The 20,638-nt window shown below is 43.5% G+C and overlaps 1 protein-coding gene across 2 annotated transcripts in view; it reads left to right on the top strand.

Moving 5' to 3' along the window:
• SEL1L3 (SEL1L family member 3) overlaps positions 1 to 20,638 on the top strand; it is a 97,328-nt gene that overhangs the window by 24,829 nt on the left and 51,861 nt on the right. For both annotated transcript variants that reach the window (XM_037529531.2, XM_037529530.1), the window contains exons 4-9: positions 1,618 to 1,739; positions 2,079 to 2,194; positions 5,101 to 5,159; positions 10,795 to 10,927; positions 13,197 to 13,323; positions 14,776 to 14,916. In XM_037529531.2, the coding sequence (XP_037385428.1) occupies positions 1,618 to 1,739; positions 2,079 to 2,194; positions 5,101 to 5,159; positions 10,795 to 10,927; positions 13,197 to 13,323; positions 14,776 to 14,916 (698 nt within the window). The remainder of the gene's footprint in view (positions 1 to 1,617; positions 1,740 to 2,078; positions 2,195 to 5,100; positions 5,160 to 10,794; positions 10,928 to 13,196; positions 13,324 to 14,775; positions 14,917 to 20,638) is intronic.

Raw genomic sequence — 20,638 nt, 5'->3', positions numbered from 1 at the left:
CAGGGAGGGGGCAGCTGGGATCTTGCCTTTTATCTGAGGACCAGGGCAGGCAGTGGAATCCCTTTGGAGAACGCTCCTTTGCAATATGCTTTGGAAAAATGTTGAGGTCGTCCTAGTTTAGAGAGACTTGGTGGACCTAAAAGCCTCCAAGTGTTCTGGCAATATTTTTGCACTTTCAGTCCTCATTTTGCCTTAGACTTTCTAGGTTGGTCCCGGCAATGACTCAAGTTGAGGTGCATGTTGTTGGAACCCAAGGCTTTCTGGGTTTCAGGTGCAGTCAGCCACAGCCTGCCCAGATCGCAGCCTTTGCTCTGCCTTTTCTATCTTGGAAGATTGGACGAACTGCCTGAAATCGCAGAACTTCTGATCCCCTCCGTTGATTTCAGCAAAACCCAGAGATATTTTTTTCCTTCTGCTGAATTGAAGATGCCGAAAATGGTTCCTGGTTCACCTCAGACTAGATGGATTTAGCAGAGTGATTTAATTCTTCCCATGCTGCTGGCTGTAGAAAGATCTTGAGTCGCTTTACTCAGCGTATGCTCTTGCTAAGCTTCCTTGTAATAACTTATCTTCATGAGCTTGCTCAGCTGGGTGGGTCAAGGGGGAGCTGTGTGGCACCATCTGTTTGCATATCTTACTACTGATTTGGAGGCCAGATTATAAAGCCCAGAATATTCTAAAGGACTTGCTTGGATGTATCCCTAAAGAACCTGGGGTGACTGCTGCTTTAACTCAAACTGTGATTTGGTAATTGGGGGGATGAGGTGAACTCTCTGCTTGTTTTGACCTTGATTCATGTTTCACGTGCAAAATGCAGTGACTCACAGCTCCTCTTTGCACTCAGAGCTCACTAACACAATGTTTGGCCTCAAGAAAGTGTTCAGCAAATATTTGCAAAATGATCGATGGCTCACGTGGCTTGGCTAAAAGTGTCCTAGTTAACTAGACTACTGTTGTTTTATCCTCACTCCACAAATCACAGATGTACAGTATTTTTTTCCCAACCAAAATAGCCCCAGTCCAGAAATGGAACAATAAGATTAGTTGTTCCATATTGGCCGGTGAGATCTGTGATACTGAACAACCTAACGTGTACATTGAAATAGGATATATGGGTCCCAATTACCATAGAGTGATGCCATTTGCACATGATGACATTTTTCTACCTTCAGGCTTTTATCTTTGAAAGAAACAAAATTGCTCAAAAAGCCCTAATTATATTTTTTCTTCTAATCATCAAAATTACAGTAGCTTCTTATCAAATCACCTCTTATTAAAATCCAGGTTTTTATTCTATGTCTGGCTTTATAAGCCTTAATCAAGAATTCAGATGGCAGGCATGCGAGATTCTCAAAGAGGCACAGAGACAGTTTTGGTGCAAGGTAGAACGTGGGCTAGTTTTATACAATGAAGTTTAACTCCTGTCTTTGGCAGTTACTATAACTACCTCCTTTGTCTCAAAAATCAGGCTTTGCAAGCTGATCTCCCAGGATGAACATGAAGGCAAATTCATCCCTTCATTGGAAAGAAAGCAATTTACTTGGTCATTGTTCACTATAATTACCTGCTCTTGGATGATATCAATCTGCAGAATTTTTTTCCCCCTCACTCTTACAGGTTTACTCTTTCACTGTGGCTTTATTTACTCCATTATTGCAAGTCCAACCTCTGTGGGATTCTGTACTTTGTGGATTCTAATGAGATGTACGGCACACCTTCTGTATTTCTTACCGAAGAGGGTGAGTATAAAACAGAACCTGCAAAATGATACCATAATTTTCGTATGCTCTACTGGGAGATATGTCTGTCTAGAATAAGCCGATATTGTCAACACAGCAGTTTAAGGAGAGTGAAGGCTTCCAAGTGTGGGCTTCCTAGTAAACATTTTTCTGGAAGCTTAAAACAAATGTCTTATTTGCAAAGGAATGCACTTCTGTGCTTGGCTTTGTTTTTGTCTAAAGAAAGAAGGAACATGATCTAGTCTTGTAACATCTTAGGATAATCGCTGGAAAGGTGTAGTTCCTTCACCCATTACTGAGTAATTTTTGTCATTGCACAAGCTTTAATTTTTCTTCCAGGCCACTTGCATATTCAGATGCATCTTGTCAAAGGAGAAGACCTTGCTGTGAAAACGAAATTCACTGTACCCTTGAAGGAGTGGTTTCGATTGGATATCTCTTTTAATGGAGGCCAGGTACCCATTTGTATGCCCCATTAAGGATCATGTCAACTTCATCACTTCATGTTAAGCTATAAATTCAGGGAAAAAGGAGGTCTGCAAAAGCAGACTTGGCAAATGATAAACTCTTTACAACTGTACACTTTCTAAATCAAGTTTTTATGGATGGAAGTTTAAATCAAGATTCCCATCCCATTTAATTAACTTGGAAGGTGCTTCTTGTGACCATATTTGTGAGTGGGTAATAACATAACCAGTTACAGGGCCTCAGTGATCTGAGCACTTAAATCCCTTTCACCTAGTGAGATAGGCTTTGGGGAGATAAATGCTAAAATGGCATTGGCTAAGCTTATAGAGTGTAATCAGCTCTTACAACTTTTTTTTTTTTAACGGGAAATTTATTGGTTAGTTCAGCCAAGAAATGGTTTCACTGTTTTTGGCAGTTGAAACAATTGCTTGTGTTTGGCATGAAACAGACAAATAACAACCAACAAACATAAGTGATAATTCTCTGGTGGGACGGAGGGTCTTTATCTACTTTGTACTATAAAGCCCTCCACATACAGTTTTAAACTCTCATAACACAGATTTTATGGATTATGGCAAATCTGTTGTTATAATGGAAGACAATTCCATTTTTTCAATCTGTAAGATGCCAGTGGGCGGCTTTTCCCCTAGTTATCTTATTTTCTCAATAGCTCTTCTTATTGACTGTGATTTTCTAGTAACAAAACTGGAAGAGACATTTTTGTTTGTCTTGTGTATTAGATAATTCACAGACTTCCCTTGGTGTTTTAACTTGATCACATTTCCTTTTTCCGAAAAGAATCAGGTCAGTCCTGGTGGCTTCCCTGAGCACAATCTGTAAATCTTAGCTGGCGTCTTTGTTTCCTTTCAGACTCTAGGTGACATGGCTGTGGCCATGTTTTAGCTTCCTGTTGATGTAAGGACTCTGATGGCACTAGGGCTTGGCTGCTGCTTTCTCCTAAGGAGGTCATTTCCTACCTGTCATTTACACAGCTATCAAACCAACAGGCAAATCACAGATCTTATTTTGCACCTGCTGAATGCAAGGCACCATGCTCAAGGAGATTATAGACTATTTATGGCAGTCACATTAAGCAGGTGAAGGATGTCAGAAGGGGAGCTTAATTGCCAAATGATTCACATTGATTCATAGAAGGGAGACGGCGCTTCCTGCTGGGATGCTCCTAGGGCTTCCCAGGGAAAGTTCCTGCCATAGGCAGAATGGCTATAGTGGGGAGGGGGCTTGGAGCACATGAAGAGCAGGTAGCAGGAAAACTGTTTTGAAGGGAATAGGAATTTTCCCATTGTAGACGAATAATAGGAAGGAGGAAATAGTGTCTTTAGAGATCGACTGTGGAGAATCTGCGTACCAGGGAATTAGGATTTCGACTTGCAAGGCAGCAGAACGTCATGGAAAATTTTTGAGCAGAAGAAGAATAAATCAAAGTAGTTCTTTAACTTAAGAGCAGAGTACATGATCAAATAAAGCTGGAGAGAAGAATTAGGAAGACCAGATGGGGTGAAAAGAAAAAGAGCAGTAGATTTTTTTAAAGTAGATTTTTGCTATTTAACCTCTTTCTTTCCATCCCATCTGGTCTTGCTAATATACATAGGCTCCAGAACAAGCATTATCTTTCTGTATCAAATCCACCTCTGTGGCCTGCCATATTCATTAATTAAATGGACAAGTGACTTAAAGCAAGTGGTTCAGAGAAACAACTGCTTTGAATCATTTTCTGCTCTGAACCAGCCTATCACTGAATTGGGGTGGTTCTTAAACATTATTTTTGTCTTTAATAGAAACAGTCTTGTGGCCACATCTTTGAGACTCTAGAAGGATCAGACCAGCTAACCTTTCCCGAGCACTTGTTCCTTGCTAGCTCCGGGGGGAATAAAGTAGCCTTGACTTCAGGACAGGAGAGGAACATGTGTGACAGATCAAATACATTGTCACCCTTGAGCTGAGAGTGACGATTCTGGTGCGTAGCGGAAGGGTGGGAAACAGCCGCCATCTTGAAGTTCCCTCTAACACTCTCATGAAGTCAAGTAAAATTTCAAAAAGTCCTTGCAGTATCTTACACATTTCCTTACCTTACTGTGCAACATACTTTTTTTTTTTGAAGGAAAAAAAGAACAACAAACAGAAAAGCAAGACCAAAGTCCTCTTGCAATCCCTTCCCCTGCCCCCCTCCCTCTTGACCTCCTTTACTCTCGGTTCAGTTATCTGTGTCCACCATTTTATTTTTAATCCAGTTTGTCAATTCTGCTTTGTTTCCTTATATTACTCACATAGGCTTGTCTTTATGCAACAAACTTTTTTTTTTAAGCTTTATTTATTTTATTTACACAAGCACTGGGTGCAGTCAGAAGCGCGGGAGGTTGAGAGGATTCACTAGAGCCAGAGCGGGGAGCAGAACAGACAGACTGACGAAATAAACTGCTGAGGGGAGCAGCGGGCGCGGCAAGAGAGTTCTGTCACGCCATGTGGGACCCTCGCCCGGCTGCCGGGGATTGAACCGGCACTGCAGAGGCTGCGGGCAGCTTTGCAGCCCAGCGCTCAACCGCTGCGCCACCAGGAGAGGCCTTATGCAACAAACTTTTAAGCACAAATGCATCCAATGAAACTTTGGCTTGAAGTTTAGAAGTGTCTAAAACCCACTGGGGGATAATGCATCACACATGCCTTTACCAACTCAGATCACTTAGCGAAATTCAATTTCTTCAGTCTGAAAATATACACAGGATTACCAAATTACTAATTTTATTTTATTTTTTTTTGCAAACTGATCAGGTGCAAAACTGTATAACGTGTTTTGTGAATAATGTGCCCGGCACTGTATTTATGATGTGGGTTGTTGCAATTAAATGATTCTTGTATCTCTCTCCCAATGTAGATAGTAGTAACCACCAGCACTGGACAGGATTTGAAAAATTATCATAATCAGACCATTAGGTGAGTGTGATTCTTTTTTTCTCTTTAGTCATAATTTTGCTGCGTAAGAACTAAGGGGTCTTCACACCTTAGGACTCAACCCTAATTTCTTTCCACACTACCTTACTGCTTTCATGAATGGATTATAACTAGTCTTCCCAATAACCAATATTTATACTCTATTTTTTTCATACTTTGCACAAATTTTTCCTGTTTCCCCCACAATCTTTTCTCCTTACTAAGGCAGATAGATGAGTTCTCTCTCTAGATCTCATTGTAAATTCTTCTTTCCTGACACTTCATAATTTATTTTCTTTGAAAATTATCTTCTATGAAGGATTCTGAAAAATAAATCAAAGTATTAATGTTGCTTATCGAGAACGGTTGGTACCTCTGGTCTAGTATAGAACATAAAAGCAGACAGTCTTCATATTTATGTTTATCATCAAAATTCGAAATGTATGCAACTGTTGATATGGGTGTAACTTTTCATCCTGATATAACCATTCTCTGCAGGAGTTACAGAAACTGAGAATTGGGTCTCTTGCCTTCTATTCCCTATTTTTTAATTTTGCTTCTACAACCCTGTATGAGCAGTGACTTTTATAGTGGCAGAACCACAGGCAACCTTTTTTAAAAGCTCTGGGTATGTCATCATAGCTAGATTTTATATGTATATATTTATAAAATATATTTATAAAATATATATTAAAATCAAATGCTGAAGAATAAGTCTAGAGAATAGAAATGAAACTTACCAGCGTCGTATGTGTAATTTAAAAAGCATGATCCGGGATTGTTGGGATGGTTGGCTGATGGAGAGGGGTCAGTCCTCCATCCTTTCATCCCTTGACCCCACCAAGAAGAAAGCTGCCTCCCAATCAGGCTCCACTCACTCAAAGTCCCCACACAACCTGAATTAGCTTGTAAGCCAATTATTAGAGAAAAGAACGCCAAGAGGGGCAGAGATACAGGAACAGGAGCTCATACACTCTACTTTAATTTTTTTTTTTTTACCTTTCCTGTTTACATTTAAATCGAATTGATTTCTTTTAGGCTGTGAGCACATGGAATGATTCTTATTTTCATGGTCAGAGCAAAGGATTAGAGTTATGTAGGAAGGCTAAAGAAGTATTATTTCTTAGCCTGCAAGAAGGGCAGGGTGACATAAAGCTTGGAGACTGAAGCCCAAGAGCAAAGCAGAAATCTTAACATGCACCGAGTGGACTCAGACCCGTTGGTGTCATTATGTAACAGGTGGCAGCGGGATCTTCACTGAAGTTCAAGCCTGGATGTTCTCTTTGCAGAAGCAGATGATGTGTGGGCTCCATAAATTCAGGGATTACATTTCAGGGCATGAATTCTGAAATCATACTCTCCCCTTTCTTCTTTCGTCTCCAACCCCAGGAGGTTTTTGACAATAGTTTGAATTTTCATTTTCTATGCAAGGACTTCCTGTTCTCTGAAATCGCAGACGTTCTGTGATGAATCCTAGATGGAGAGATCACAGGGATGCAGAGCTGGGATAGGGTGAAGCGAAAACTCAGAAATTGTGCTAGTTTGCTAGGAATGTTGCAACAAAGTACCACAAACTGAGTGACCTACAGAACTGGAAATTACTGACTTTCTGTTCTCCTGGCTGGTGGTCCCATTAAGGTATCTGCAGAGGGCCACCCTGGTGGTGCAAGGGTTAAGATGCTACCTATGAAGCTGTCAGCAGCCTCTGCAGCAAGAGTTCGATCCCCCACCACGGAGCAACTCACATGGAGCAGCAGACCTCTCCTGACTCGCCCGCTGCTCTGCCTGTTCTGTTCCCCACTCTGTCTCTGGTGAATCCTCTCACCACCACCCCCACACCCCTCTGGCCTGTACCCCAGCTCTTGTATGCATAAATAAATAAATCATAAAAGAAAAAAAAAAGGTATCCGTAGAGGATCCCCCCAAGCGTGAGGGAAGGGTGAACTCCAGCACTCTTTCTGGCATCCTAGTTCCTTGGGCTGTGGCAGTGGAACTCCAGCCTTCACAAGTCCTCCTTCCTCTTGTCTCTTTGTCCCTTTGTCCAAATTTCCCTGGGTTATGTCTTCATTAGAAGGACACCAGTCACCCCTGTTCCAGGATGGGCTCATCCTAACTAGCTTCATTTGCCATGACCTTATTTCCAAACAGAGGTCACAGTATGAAACACTTGGGTTCAGACTTCAGTATGTGAGATAAAGGCAGAGTCAGTATGATCATATAGATTCTAGGAAGTAGGGCTGTTTTTCAGGTATTTTTACCAGTTCAATATCCCAATTAAAGACTGAAGCTATTCTGTACTTGGTAGTACAGGCAGGCCCCAAGCTCAAGAGTGCCGCTCACCATGGCCCTGCCTGTATTCCTGACACCCCCTCATTCAGTAGAACAGCTAAAGAATCAGTGCTGAGCCCACCTGGGGTTCCTCTGGTTAGGTGTTTGGAATCTCCCTTTCAACTGGGTCAAGCCAGTGAACTAAGCATCAAATATTTAGGTGATCCAAGGAAAGTCTATTAACCTTCCCTTTTATTTGTTCTTGTTATGTAAACACAATGATACCTGTTAGCCCCCAAAGGTGCTATAGGCAGGTCAGTAATTAAGTGCTAGGAAGTGCAGTGTTACACACACAGACTGTCAGGAACATTAGGTGACAGCCTCTGGCCTGCACATTGCTCATTCATTCATTCTTTCACGCATTCATTCATCCATCCAATATATATTCATTCATCGATCGCATCTACACATGCCAGACACAGTGCTGGGTCTCAGGGAATAAAATGATGAACAAAATAAATGCAGCCAGTCCCTGCCTTCATCTTGCTAAAAAATCTCCCTGGGTAGATCTTAAATACATGCACAAACACATTTAAAATTGCAAATTGTGCTGAATGCTTGGAAGAAAATGAATAGAGTGACTTGAGAGGCTACCAAGGGGGTCAGAATTATACCAGGTCCCACGCAAGTGACATTCAAGAGGAGATTTATTCAAGGGGGTAAGACAGGCAGCTAATTGGAGGCTCTAAGTTTCACTAATAAAAGAACCCCGAGCTGGTGCCATTTCCTAGTTCTGTGTGAGACTGTTTAACAATGGCGGCCATTCTCTGGGCTGCAGTCTCTGCTGTGATAAACCAGCTCACTTGCTTATGTCCAGATAAGAGTAAAGATAGTTTGCCAGTGCGTCTGAGGTTTTAAAAGGGGCTTTGGGCTTTGGAGGAGTCTAGCTCAGCTTTTATGTCAGTGATATTGATGACCATCAAACAATGTACAGTACAAAGTATTTCTTGCAATCTTCGTGGAGCCACTGAAAATTTTAGAGGAGGAAAATGTGATGGAGCCCAGGCAGGCCAGATCTCCTGTAAGTTGTATTATAATAACAAAAAACCGGAAAGTTACAGTCCCTTTCCATCGGGATTAATTAATTTATGGATTAGTTGAGAAAAATCAGTTAAAGCAAAGATCTGTTAAAAAAAAGATACTTTCCATCAACATTTATTTTCATTAAAAGAATAGAAAGGTACATTCATTTGCCAATCTTTCTAGATCAGTCCTTTCCTTTGATTACAAATCTACTGATTGGAGTTCCCTGCGGTCTTTCTTGCATAAACAGCACCCAATTTCTGTATTTTTTTTCCAAATGAGTAGAGAACAAAGACACTTGTGAAACTCTCAGCCCAAAATTCATCTAGGTTGTTTCGATATCTTTTTCCAAATCTTTACATTTGTCCTATTTCCTCAGTAATGTTCTAGGAAGCATTCTTTAGTGGGTAGGTCTTTGCAAAACATTCAACTTAATTTTTATAGACGAAATGACTGGTTCTCCCCCCTTCCATATTTTATTGGGTGATGTCGATTTAATTAAATTATATGATTACCATGACCACACAGCTGGCACAAACGGATTTAAGAATAAACACATCTTACTCTTGCTAAGCATTGCAACTTAAGCAATTCCAAAGAAACTAAGTGGACCATCACCCTCCAGGTAACACATATGTCTAAGATGGGCCAGACCCTTTGTTAAATACCAGTTTGTTTAATCCTCACAACAGCACTATAGGTAGTATCTTATTATCTTCATTTCAGAAATGAGAAAAGGCTACTGAGTAGCCTCAACCAGGGAGCCACTGAATGTTGTAGGGATCAGGTGGGCTGGGGAGTTGGTTATGTGGTGCTGTTAAGAGTTTCTACTAGAGCAGCATCGCTCCCTACCCTCCGATTGCCAGGCTCCCAGTCTTGAAAAACAGAATCAGTTCATGGGTCTTACAGAAAATAACTGTGGTCCCAAATGAAAAAAAGAATGAAAAGGTCATCATCTTCTCGACTCCAGGATTCTGAAACTATGAGGAGATGATGCACTTCTTTTTCATTTCAGTTGCATTTGGAGAAAGTGTTCACTCTCGTTTCTTGCTGCCCTCTTGGATATGGTCAGAAAGCTCTCATTTTTTTTCACCCTGTGACTTCCTCTCTGGCCCTGGGCACTGGAAGGTTGGGTCCTTGCTGACAGACAGTGCACCTCTTTCCTGAAATAACCTCAGACGGTCTGACTTCTCCAATCCAACTGCTGGAAGCCTGCTCTGTCCTCACCCCTGTCCCTCGGCCCATTGCTCTCAGCTCACTGAACTCCTGGCGGCGTGACATTTGTGTTCTTTCCTTCTGCTTGCATCTGCCCTCTATGCTCCCTGGCTCTTTCCTCTATGCCTGGCGTCTCACTTGATGCCTGTCTTGACCCCCCCCTTGCTGTTACATATGCTCTCATCACACCTTGTCTTCCCTTTCCTGTTTTAGATTCTAAGTAGGTAATGAATGCAAGTGGTTTAAAAAAGCAAGGCTGTATGAAAAGGCATACGATTCCATGCCTTGCTTTTAGCTCTGCTCCTTCCACTCCATCCTTTGCCCTGCCCTCTACGGAGAAATATTTCCATCAGCATGGGCCGATCCTCACTGAGGGACACCTGGGGCTTGTCGATCTTTGGTGCATTTAGGTGATGCTGCATGAAATAACTTGTGCATTTCATTCACGCCAACCCAATTTTCCCCTTCTTTTACCTCCCCAATCCTTCAAATCTTTCAGGACTAAGTAGACATCTAGCCCATTACCTGTGCTGACCTCTTGTCTTTGGGCTTGTGACCTCTTTCTCACTCTGAATTTGATTCAGCTCTTATCTAATAGGATATGTTTTTCGTTTTTTCCCTATACCACCTTCTCTCCATCCAGTATCATCTTTTTCCCTTTCGACCCAAGTATTTTCATTTAAGGCCAACAATACAGAATAATGCCAATGATTGCAAACGATTTCACCAGTACCAGTAACCAGCTCCTATGGGGCACGTACAGTGGTGCAGACATTCTGTTGGATCCTGGACATTACATTTTACTTAATTCTCCTCTCCAGTAAGTGAGGGACTAGCATTGTACTAAGGAGAAAACTCAGTCTCAGAGAGGTTAAGCAGCTGCCCAAGGTCACACAGCAGAACTGGGATCCTAGCCCAAGTCTGCTGTTCCTGCCGTGGTGGCATTGAGTAGAAGTCAGAGTGAATGGTGGGCAGAACTTTGGGGTACGTCAAGGAGGGTCCATGAAAGAGTCTTTTTTAAAAATTCTGTTTCAAACCCAGAGCTATGTTAATCCTCTGTGTTTGCCTCTAGCTTCCGGGAGGACTTTTATTACAATGACACCGCTGGGTACTTCATTATTGGAGGGAGCAGATATGTGGCCGGCATTGAAGGCTTTTTTGGACCCCTGAAGTACTATCGCCTTCACACTCTGCACCCTGCACAGGTGAACCCAGGGGAGGGAGATGTTTGCGGGTGCTTGTGGATGAAGGGGCATGTGGTTCAGGGGTTTGGGACCCAGTGTAAACATAAGATTTATCTAAGTTGGACCTTGTATCACTTCTGTCGTCAAACATAATTAATATTTAGGCTTTTCCCCCAGCAAACATGATAATGGATTTTTGTTAACACTTGGTTCATTTACTGCTCATAAAATGGAAACCATTTACTTCCTCTGTTTTAATAACTACTAGCTTAATTATAGAGTAGATTTTTATCAGGCTGTTGCCTATCCAGTGGTTAGGCTAATGAAAGGAGAGAATCTTAGTTATTTGGAAAAGCTGCTTTTATATGCTATTATTTAAAGTATCAGAAGAGGAGCTGCCCCAGCAAATGAGATCCTGGTTCCACCTGCTGCTTTCTTCAGGAACGTGGGGCCTCAGCTCGCCCTGGGCTGGGTTGGCCGCAACTGTCGAGACCGCAGAGGACGTTGCAAGCAGAGCCAAACCTGCTGCACGGCAGCACCCAAGACCCACCCATGCGTGGGATTGTGCACCTTGCCAGGGTACCCCCAGGAGGCCTTCATAGCACTGTTTACCATTCTTGGGAAGGAGATCTTGGGGTAACTGAGCAGGGAATGTCACTTCATCCCTATGACCCTGCAAAGTTTCTTTGCAAAGATCACGAGTTACTAGGCAAAGTCAGTTAGAAAAAATGGGGTGCCCTATGGCCCATGGTGCTTTCAGAACCACTGTTGAGAGACATGTATGACGAGAAAAAATATGAAATTTATTCATTTGTGTAGCAAATACTTGTGAGCCCCTACTATGTGCCAGGTTCTGTGCCCAGTGCTGAGGCACCTAAGAGGAATTGAGATAGTTGTTTACAAAATAGATTTTGAAAGTGACCCTCTATTTATTATGATAATCTATTTATTATGATGTAATTTAATGTAATGAACTGTACATGTGTTGCAGCATTCACATGCAGATGCATGCACTATGCATATATGATACAGATACCTGATACACACATGTAACAGAAAACCTCAAACTTTGCAGTACATTCTGGATGTTAAAAGTTTTTTTTAAATTATGCATTATGTAAAATCTACCAGGATTTGCGTGGCTGTTACGACTTTCTGTGGTTTTTATATGTTGAAATATTTCTTCACATAAATCTCTTGTCCACCAAAAGAAGTTTTACTAATATTACTAGAAATACCTACCCTTGCTATGTTCAGTGAACTCTGAGAACTTGTGTTCTGCTTTATTAAAAAAAAAAAAATGACAGCTGGTTATCACCCACTGAGGTCATGATGATCCTCTGAGGGCCTCACTCTGCCCTCAGGGAAGGCCTCTGCCCTCAGGTGCTTCCGGCCTGGGTGTGAAACCTCAGTCATGAAGGAACCCGGTACCGCTTTGATTCAAAGGGGAGCATATTTTTGGGAGCTGGGACGGGATCGTCCTCCTGGGCTCATGCTGACCGAGGGGTGGGCTATTAGGGAACCACTCAGAGCCGTGACCTTGGATCTGACTCTGGGAAGCTGAGGAGGAGCCTGACAAGCTGAAGAAAATGGGCAGGGTGCTCAGGCGGGGATGGGCAGGGGGGACAGTGATGGTAACTGTGGGGTTCCCTTGGGAACTGAAGGGGAATGGGCCTGGTTTTCTGGAGACAAGCATGCAGGGCTGGAGAGAGAGAGGATACAGGCCTGGTCTCTGGGGAATCTGGGGAAGCTCTGAAGAGAAAATGTCTCCAGAAGAAGCTAGAGGGACGTGGAGGAGCTGTGTGTTCTGGAATTATTAGCACAGCCGTCCCCTTACCTGCGCTTTCGCTTTCCCTGGTTTTAGTAATATGAGGTCAACTTTGACCCAGAAAGATTAGGTCCATATGATATTTTGAGAGAGAGAGAGAGAACAAGAGAAAGAGACTGCAATCATTTATATTTTATTACACTGTCTTGCTATAATCGCTATTTTATTATTAGTTATTGTTGTCAGTAACTGCCTAAATTATAAATAAACTTTATCGTAGATACGTATTTTCAGGACAAGACACTGTATGTGTAGGGTTTGGTATTATCTATGATTTCAGGCATCCACGGGGGTCTTGGAAGGTAGCCCCTGCATGTGAGGGGGACTTGCTCTGCAGCTCTGTGTGCAAACTAGTCACCCGGTGGTATGGGTGGTAGAAGGACATCAGCACAGAAATACCCTCATGGATGTGGGTGGGTGTTTGGTGACAATTGTTCATTTGATTTTCTTGCCTTTGTGTAGATTTTCAACCCCCTTCTCGAGAAGCAAGTAGCTGAACAAATCCAGTTCTATTACAACCGGTGTGCACAGGTTCAAGAGATAGTGTCCGTCTACTTGTCTGAGGTCCAGCAAGGGGGACAAGAAGCATGTAAGTGTCGCGTTCGGGAGAGCCGTGTGCAGCTCAGTGCATTCACAGCAACTCGTGAATAGGCCGGCTCTGACGTGACCCAGGGGGACACACATGGGTGTAAGTGAAGGTGCAGCCAGGCCAACAGGCAGCCAGAACCCGAACCTGCCTCATTGCTTTATCCACATGTAATTTAGCTTAAGAATACAAATGAGAGTGCTCTGCGCTTCTCGTTGCATTATTCCCATCCATAATGAGCTCTAGGGCTGGTCTAAGAAAATAAAAATGAATTGGAAAATAAATTAATCATTAGAAATGTTTCCCCGTCGGTGCATTTTTCTCTTGGCCCATTAATATCTGAATATTAGCTTTCAGAAATGTTGAGCAATGACTTTGTTATTTGGGGCTTGGTTGTATTTTTCGAATCCTTGAACTTGGCTCGTTCTGGAAGCCATGGGTAATTTCAACAGAAGGAATGAATTTCACATGACATTTTCTTGCCTGCTAGTCTGCACAGTTTTCTCTCAGCCTGGGTGTTTATCGGTTATAAACTTGGTCCTATCTTCCATCCCAATGTTCCAGCTTGGATCTAGCACATATACATTTCTCTGAGCTCAAGATCTTCCTCTTTGATATGGACGCACTAGAATGAGTCACATATGTTCCTTCTGGAAGAAAAATTCCCAGGGGGCCTTTGCCATCAGCAAAAGCAAATTGAATATTTCAGTGCCGCCTATTTATCTTCCCGCTGCCAGAGCTTGAACTTCCCACTTCAGGCCATGGGGATTTGGATGCATCTTGAACATACCCAGACCGATAGGGTTCACATAAATGCTCCCAGGAAGTGATTAGAGACCATCATAAGTAAGTGTAGAAAGGCAGCACTTCTACAATTCAATTTAAGGATAGGCTATACTGGTCCCCAGCTGCTGCTTTCACCGCTGAATCATCCAGAAAATACGAGGCTGTCAGGAGAGGGGGAGGATATATACGAATAGTCATATCCCAAACAGGAAAGAAACTGATTTTGATAACTGATGTCATTTTAGGACCGATATCCTGAGTTGGAAGGCCCAGCCTTGCATGCTGATCTGCTTGGTAGCTTTGGGGAGATTTTCCTAACCTCTTCTATTGCCTTATCTCCCTGGGGGTCCTTGTGCTTTGCTCCTGACACTGCCAACAAAATGGCCTAGATTTTGGCCTCCTGGGGGCCAGTCCAAGGCCAGCTGCTCGTTCTGTAGAATTATTCAACAGCTATCAGCAACTTTGGCACATTTCCCTTGGACTTGGCTTTCAATTTGTGACCTCAAGGCAAAGGCATCGTGGCCAATTTCAAATCCCTAATGCACCAAACCAACATCGAGTAATGTTAAGTCTGACCTCTTATTTCTATTTCCTCTTGGGAGGAAGGGACTGGGAGGGGTGAGCCTTTCCTTCTCCTAAGCGGTGTGCTCTGGGCTTCCTTTCCTGTAGGCGACCCCCAGAACTCCTACCTGCACCTGAAGCGTAGGTATGGCCGACTCCCCACCTGCAGAGCCTTTCCCTGGGAGAAGGAACTTAAGGATCAGCACCCCAGTTTGTTCCAGACCTTGCTGGAGACACCCGTCTTGACAGGTGAGTTGGTCTTTGCCTCGCTTTTGGATGCTGATCAGGGAGACCCCCTGTTCTTCCACTGTTTCACTCACCTTCTTTGCTGATTTATGCCTTGAAGTTATTTTTAATCCTAGTGTTCTAGCATAATTTCAAATTTAAATTCTGCCCTTGTGTGTCCACAACTCTCAATATATCTGTGCACATTTCCAACTCTAAATGCAAAAACTTAAATTTAGGAATCTCTCAGGCAGTTCTTTATTTCAAGCCAAGGCCACAGGCTGAGGGGCTGGAGCCAGAGCTGGCCCCCAGATACAGCTGGTTAGGCACACACAATGTGGTCAGTTGAAAAAAAAATTGAGTTACCAGAATCAAAATACTTGTGTAAAAATGCAGCTCTTCTAGTTTTTCTCGAAAAATCCAAAGATCTGGCAATGCAAGGCTACCCTTCCTTCTTGGCAACAATCTTGGTTGGCACAGGCACACGCTGTCCATCCACAGCCCCATTTCTCTCTCTTCATCACCTGCCTGCTTCATGCACCTTCATCTCACCTGCCTGCGTCCTTAGATACCTTGAGACCCCTGATTTGCAATACTTCTAAGCAACATCTCAGAATCTGTGCATACTTTCCCAGAGTCACCAGCTTCTCCTTAGACCCAAGATTTGGGTTTGCTTAGTAATTAAGTTCCCTCTGGAGAGCCACAAGGGATCTGGAAACCATGTCTGTTAGGAAGAGGCGAGAATATGGGGATGCTCTCCCTGGAGAAAGGGCTTTCAAGAGGGACAAGGGCTACTCTCCTTGTGGTCAGAGACAATCCATGGTATTCCTCAACATATAGCCAAACCCTTGAATCAAAACTTTGCAGAAACTGATTTCTGCTTCATTTAAGAACCCCCAGGATGGAAGAATCCAATGGAATAGATTTCCTTTGCAGATGGTCAACCCACCACCCTAAAAGAATTCTGAAAGAATTCAAGCCATACAGAATATTTCAGCATTCTTTCATTTGCTACTTGCCGAGTGACTACACAGTTACTCAGCTAGATTTCAGAGAGAGGTAAAACAGACTCCCTGCCCTTGAGGGACAAACTTGAAAGCAAAGGAAAATGGTCATGTATTTTAATAAAGGTTGTGAAAGTAAATGATGGAGGCAGAGATAAAGGAGTGGTCAGTTCCTCCTGGAGATCTGAAGCATTCACGGAAGGCTTCCTGGAGGAGGTGACAAGGTGATTCTTGAAGGGTCAGTAGGTGTTTTCCAGATAAGCAAGGTATGTATGGTACTGCCAGCAGAGTAGAAGTGAGGAGGTGGTAGCAGCACAGAGATTTTAATGATGGCAAAGAATTTGGGAAGCAGAAGAAGGCCTGGAGACTGGCGATTCCAACTAGCACTCATACCACCCTGAAGAGTTTGGGTTTTACTTATAGGTGACAGGAACCTGTTGAAGGGTTTCTAGCAGGGGCAGAGGCATGGTCTTATTTGGGTTACCGAGGTTACTCTGGCAGCAGTGGGATGTTGGGGAAGGTGAATTAGAGGGGTGTGGCGCTGGGAGCAGGAGGTCTGCTGCCATGATTCAGAGAGGAGAGAATGCAGGCCAGAGTGGAGACAGGGCTAAAGGTTGTAAGGAGCTTGGCTCGGAAGATGCCCTGACTATGTGGGCTTGTGCAAGGAGGGCACTGAGCAGGGAGGAGGCCTTCTGGAGCTGTGACAGCACATCTGAGCCAGGTAGGCTGGTTCCTATTTTAACTGAGCATTTACAGACTGTGTGATCTCGGACAAGCTACTTCATCTCTCTGTGCTTCAACATTCTCATCTGCAAAATGTCGATAACCGGTTATACCTCTCTCCCAGTGATGGGTTAAATGAATTTAGAAATATGTAAAACATTATGTTATATACAATATATAGTAATCATTACATAAATATGTGTATTGTGTTGATAATAAATATATGTATATAATATGTACTATGCATAAGATAAATATTATAAGTTATATGTTTAGTTAATATAAATATGAACTAGATATTTGTATAGAGAACCTAGAAATGGTATCAGTGCAGAGCAAGTTCTGTGGGAGAGCATTTCTCAATCTTTGCGCTCATGGCATTTTGGACTTGGCTGTTCCTCGTTGCGAGGGGTCTGTCCTGTACATTTTAGGAAGTAGAGCAGTATTTCTGGTCTCTACCCCCTAGGCACCAGCAACATGCCCTCGCCTTTCAGCACCCCCTTGTCTAGGTGTGACAACCCAAAATGTCTCCAGACATTGTCACGTGTCCCCGAGGAGGAAAAGTCGCCTCCCTTGAGAACCATCCTAGATCAGAGCTCTGCTATTATTACCGAGCAGTGACACCTCTCGAGGGTGGTCTGGGAGCAGGTGGGTTTCCCGGTCAGAACAGGTGGCCAGGGGAGGGAAATGCTTGTTGGATCTTTTCGCCTAAGTGGGTTAGGACCGTCTCTGGGTCAAAACTGGGCTTGTGAGATTCCTGATCATATTTAAATATAGTTTGCTGATTGGGAACAGGAGTGAATCATTTTTCACAAAAACATTCTTTTTTTAAGTAAATACTCTCAAGAATGCTCTCATGCTATTTTTACATCTCAGGAGGTTTTTTTTTTAATCTTTTTTTGTGAAGTACCATTGTTTTACATCCTTGTTAATTTTTTGACATTATGGGATTTCTCCCCTCAAGTGTGATCACCGTAGCTCTCCCACCAACAAAGCAGCCAGGATCCTCTGCTGTGGTCCACTGGGCTCGCCCTCCACCCCGGTGTCCGCCCTCTCCCCTCCCCACAGCCCCACCCAAGGCCTCGGATCTGTGATCAGCTCTCAAGGGTTGGTTTTAAAGTTTATCATTGCCTGACCTTTGTTTGGTTTCAGAAGTCTTATTTATCAGAATTTAGAATTATTTTCATTTCTATGGAAGCCTGGGAGTAGAATCTGATTGAAAACCCTAATCCAAGCTCCAGAATCATGACTTCCAGGACGATTCTGTCACTGTGCAGAGACACGTACTGTGGCCCCTATTAGACATCCTGGCCAGCCGTGCCAGGAGAGAAGCCCCCAAAGCTGGGTTGGCAACTTCAGGACCCATTGCTGGTGCCCAACGAGACAGTCAGGTCCTCCTGGTGCCAAGTCTGCTTGGAATAGTGCTGAAGAGCCTGCCCCAGACTGCACCTGCCTCTGGCTGCTGCCTCCTGTGGGGCACAGCGCCCTGCGTTCCTCCTGCCTGGGCTTTGTATGCAGGGTGGAGAGAGAGAAGTAAGAGCAGGAGAGAGTAAGAGCAGGTGGGAGAGTGAGAAGGAGTCTCCAGAACCAACCTCAAGTCCTATTCTGCCTTCAGCCCCCGTTTTTCTAGGTTACGTTGTTCCATCCATAAGGACCGGGCAGGCTTCTGCAGAGGTAGGGCATCCACTCATTAAAATTCGTCCCTTCCTGGCACACTGCCCTCGCTCGAGGCTATCATAGCGTCCTCCCGCTCTTCCTGGGGAGGGATTGGTGTCATCCATCGCGCCCCGTCTCTAACACGAGGCCGGGTGAAATGCAGAAAATTTAATTTTGTAAATTGAAGGTTAAAAATACAAGTTAACATTCTTAACTTAGCTTAGTGGAGACTCTGACTTCCATAAAAAGCATCGTGCTGGAGCCAGTGTGATTGTAGCCAGGCCTGCCTCCTCATCCACCCTTTCTCCCAAGTCCATCTTGCTGTGAGTCTGTAGCTGATTTTGAAGATCTGTGGACAAGTCTAATTAATAGGAACTAGGCTTGCATTATGTTTCCTGCTGCTACCCTAAGCTGTCCCGACCTGCTGACAGGTAGACCTTCTTCGGCCCTCCTCAGCACATTACCTTTCTCATATCTGAGATAAGCTACAAGAACGGACTCAGGGACCAGATGTTTAATGCTCGCCATTCTTGCTGTAAGAACTGATTGGGTGGAGTAACCAAGATAAGGAAGTTAGCTGTGTGAGTAACTTCTGAACGTCACTCATATCACAGCCTCCTATTCATTTGCCAAACGAGTATTGACAAGTTCCCCGTGTGCCAGACTAGCACAAAAACCAAGAGTCAGACTAGCCTAGACTAAAGGTCAAGAAAAACCCCAGCTTCACAGTTTGCACAAAGAGAATTAATTTGTAGAATTACTTGCCCCCCTGGCATATAAAAAAGATTAAGATGGCATGAGACAGTAGATTGATGCCCGGTTCTTTCTGAGAGTTGTCTCCCTCGTTTGATGCCTGCACTTCCAAGCTGCTATACCCGCACATTTCAGACTTGAGTGTCGTCCCCACATTGTGTGACTATAGATGGATCGTCTGCTCTCGCTCTCAGCCAACAACACTCCTCAGAGGAGCGATGAGAGCTTTGCAGGGGGTGGAGTTTGGCTTCATTAACAAGGGATAAGAAGGCATGGGAAGCAGTTACCTTCTAGTTGTACCCAAAAGATTGAGCTGTGTCTTGCTTCTGCAAAAGAGGAGCACCAAGTATTTACACCCTCATCCTTTAAAAAAAAAAACTGTTAAATGCAGGTTTACAATGCTGTGTAAGGTTTAGGAGTACAGCTTCACCTCTTGTCATATATATGAGCCCACATCATGTCCACCACCAATGTTCTGGCTGCGAGTCACTACCGTCCAGTTGGCCCCCCTACCCCTTCCTCCTACTCCCACCCCTCCGGTAGCCACCATTGTTTAAGTCCCCCCCTTTAAGGATTGCAATTAAAACAAAAATTGTGGTAAATGACACACCTTCAAAGCCCCTATCTTAACCGTTTTTATGTGTCCCCTTCAGTAGTATTAAACACACTCAAATCATTGGCACATCTCTAGCGCCTTCTCATAATCCAAAATGGAAACTGTATTCAACTACTGCCCAAGCCCTCTCCCACTGCCCCACCCCCGGCCTTGGCAACCACCAGGATACTTTCTGTCTCTATAAATTTGGCAGCTCTAGATACCTTGTGTAAATGGGATTTTACACCATTTGTCCTTTTGTGACTGGCTTATTTCCCTCAGCATGTTCTGAAGTTTCAGCCATGTTGTAACATTATCAGACTGCTCTTCCTTTTTCAGGGCTGGGTAATATTCCATTGCACCCCATTTTGTTTATTTATCCACCTGCTGATGGACACTTGGTTTGCATCCACCTCTTGGCTACTGTGACTAATGCTGTTATGAACATGAGTGTACAAATGTATCTTTGATAATCTGTTTTTAATTCTTTGAAGTATATACTCAGAGGTGGTATTGCAGGATCACTTATTAATTCTGTTTTATTTTTTGAGGACCTAGCATACTGTTTTCCATAGAGAGTGTACCATTTCATATTCCCACCAACAGTGCACAAAGGTTCCAGTTTCTCCACCTCCTCTCCCACACTTGCTATTTTCTGTTTTTGTTTTTTAATAGCAACATTGATACTCTTCATGGGTGCGAGCTATGATATATTTGCTGGGAAACTGGTTTATTAGGAATCACAGCAGCAATGCCCTCATAAAGTAGCACGTGTCTAGAAAAGAGCTTCGTGGACAGAGGTGCCATGTGGATATGAGAGGGGCAGGGTTGCCTGAGTGCAGCTTTTCTCACTCTGTCTTGAGTGACGGCTATTTGATGCTCCGTGAGTCTCTATCACTCACTCAGCTGCAAGCTTGTTGAGGGTGGTGCAAGAAGTGTGAAATATCTTGTTTACATTTCCAAAGCTCTGCAGTGGCTCTGGGTGTTTATTATCTGCCTGGTGAATCACTGTTTC

This window comes from Talpa occidentalis, unplaced genomic scaffold (assembly GCF_014898055.3).
Source record: "Talpa occidentalis isolate TD23 unplaced genomic scaffold, MPIMG_talOcc4v2.1 talOcc4.6, whole genome shotgun sequence".
NCBI classification, from domain to species: domain Eukaryota; kingdom Metazoa; phylum Chordata; class Mammalia; order Eulipotyphla; family Talpidae; genus Talpa; species Talpa occidentalis.
Note: the sequence above shows the minus strand (reverse complement) of the source record. Positions and strands in the feature narration are given on the sequence as shown.